General features: G+C 25.9%; 1 protein-coding gene across 1 annotated transcript in view; it reads left to right on the top strand.

Annotated features, from left to right (window-relative positions):
- Positions 1–567: 567 nt before the first annotated feature.
- Positions 568–1,052, top strand: part of LOC106678037 (cuticle protein 19) — a 1,739-nt gene continuing 1,254 nt past the window's right edge. The window contains exon 1 of the mRNA XM_014416315.3: positions 568–711. Coding sequence (XP_014271801.2) covers positions 568–711 — 144 coding nt within the window. The remainder of the gene's footprint in view (positions 712–1,052) is intronic.

Genomic DNA, 1,052 nt, shown 5'->3' with positions numbered 1-1,052 from the left:
AGCCGGAACCTAGATCCTTGCAGTTAGTAGTGCCTTACCACTGAGTTACCCAGTCCCTTCATATAATATATGATGAAGTTAAATTTATCAGACAGTTTTAAAATAAATTAAAAGATTATGTATTATGTAACCATATAAAGAAGTTTGAAAAAAAATAAATAAAAATACATACTTTAGATATGATTTAATTTAAGAATACAAACGATCTTTCAAGTATTTAATATTAGTCAAAAATTCATAAATATTATTTATTTTTTTTTTTTTTTTTTTTGCCGAACTTTGTGTCTTCTCAACACTTTATTTATTTTCCTCCTACAACCGATTATTCCAAAGAACCGATTAAGCGGAGTTCGACTACATTCATTTGATATAATAAAATTTAACAATGAATACTTTTTTAATTATGGAAGGAAAGAGTTCCTATCTTCAAAAAAATTCTTCAAACAAAAAAAATATATGATGTTCTAAGAACAATTAAATTTCACTCCTTCTCTACAGGATATATGTCACAATATAAGATATATTTTGAAAATTAAATTTATTTAAATGAGAGATAATCTCTTCAGAATGCCTGATTGGATAACGCAACAGGCTGATACAAAACTGAAGCTGAGACCAGTGGGTGGGGTTTTGTTGACTGCATATAAAAGACCAGATCCTACCTCTGCATTATACTCAGTCTCACCACTTAGATACAGCATCATGATCAAGGTATCCAGAACAGGATAAATATTTAATACATTTTATAATGTATTTAGTTGTTTTTTTAATATCTTATAATTTAAAATATATTTATATCGATACTGATTATTAAATGAAAATAGATTTTTTTAATTTCATTTAATTGAAGGTCTTTGACAGTAAGAGCCAATAAGTTTCAGCTTAAATTAGACTAACTACTTATGTTGATTTGGGATAACATCATAACTTTTAGTAAACACTTTATACTCACTCTTTAAATGATTCAATTAGTCCTCACTTTTATTTGAAATTACAATATTGATTAAAATATAACAAAGTTGCATTTATTTTGAGATATTTCTAAAAAAAAA

This window comes from Halyomorpha halys, unplaced genomic scaffold (assembly GCF_000696795.3).
Source record: "Halyomorpha halys isolate HHAL.00 unplaced genomic scaffold, Hhal_1.1 Scaffold120.1, whole genome shotgun sequence".
In the NCBI taxonomy this organism is placed as follows: Eukaryota; Metazoa; Arthropoda; class Insecta; order Hemiptera; family Pentatomidae; genus Halyomorpha; species Halyomorpha halys.
This window is presented reverse-complemented; position numbering and strand designations above follow the sequence as displayed.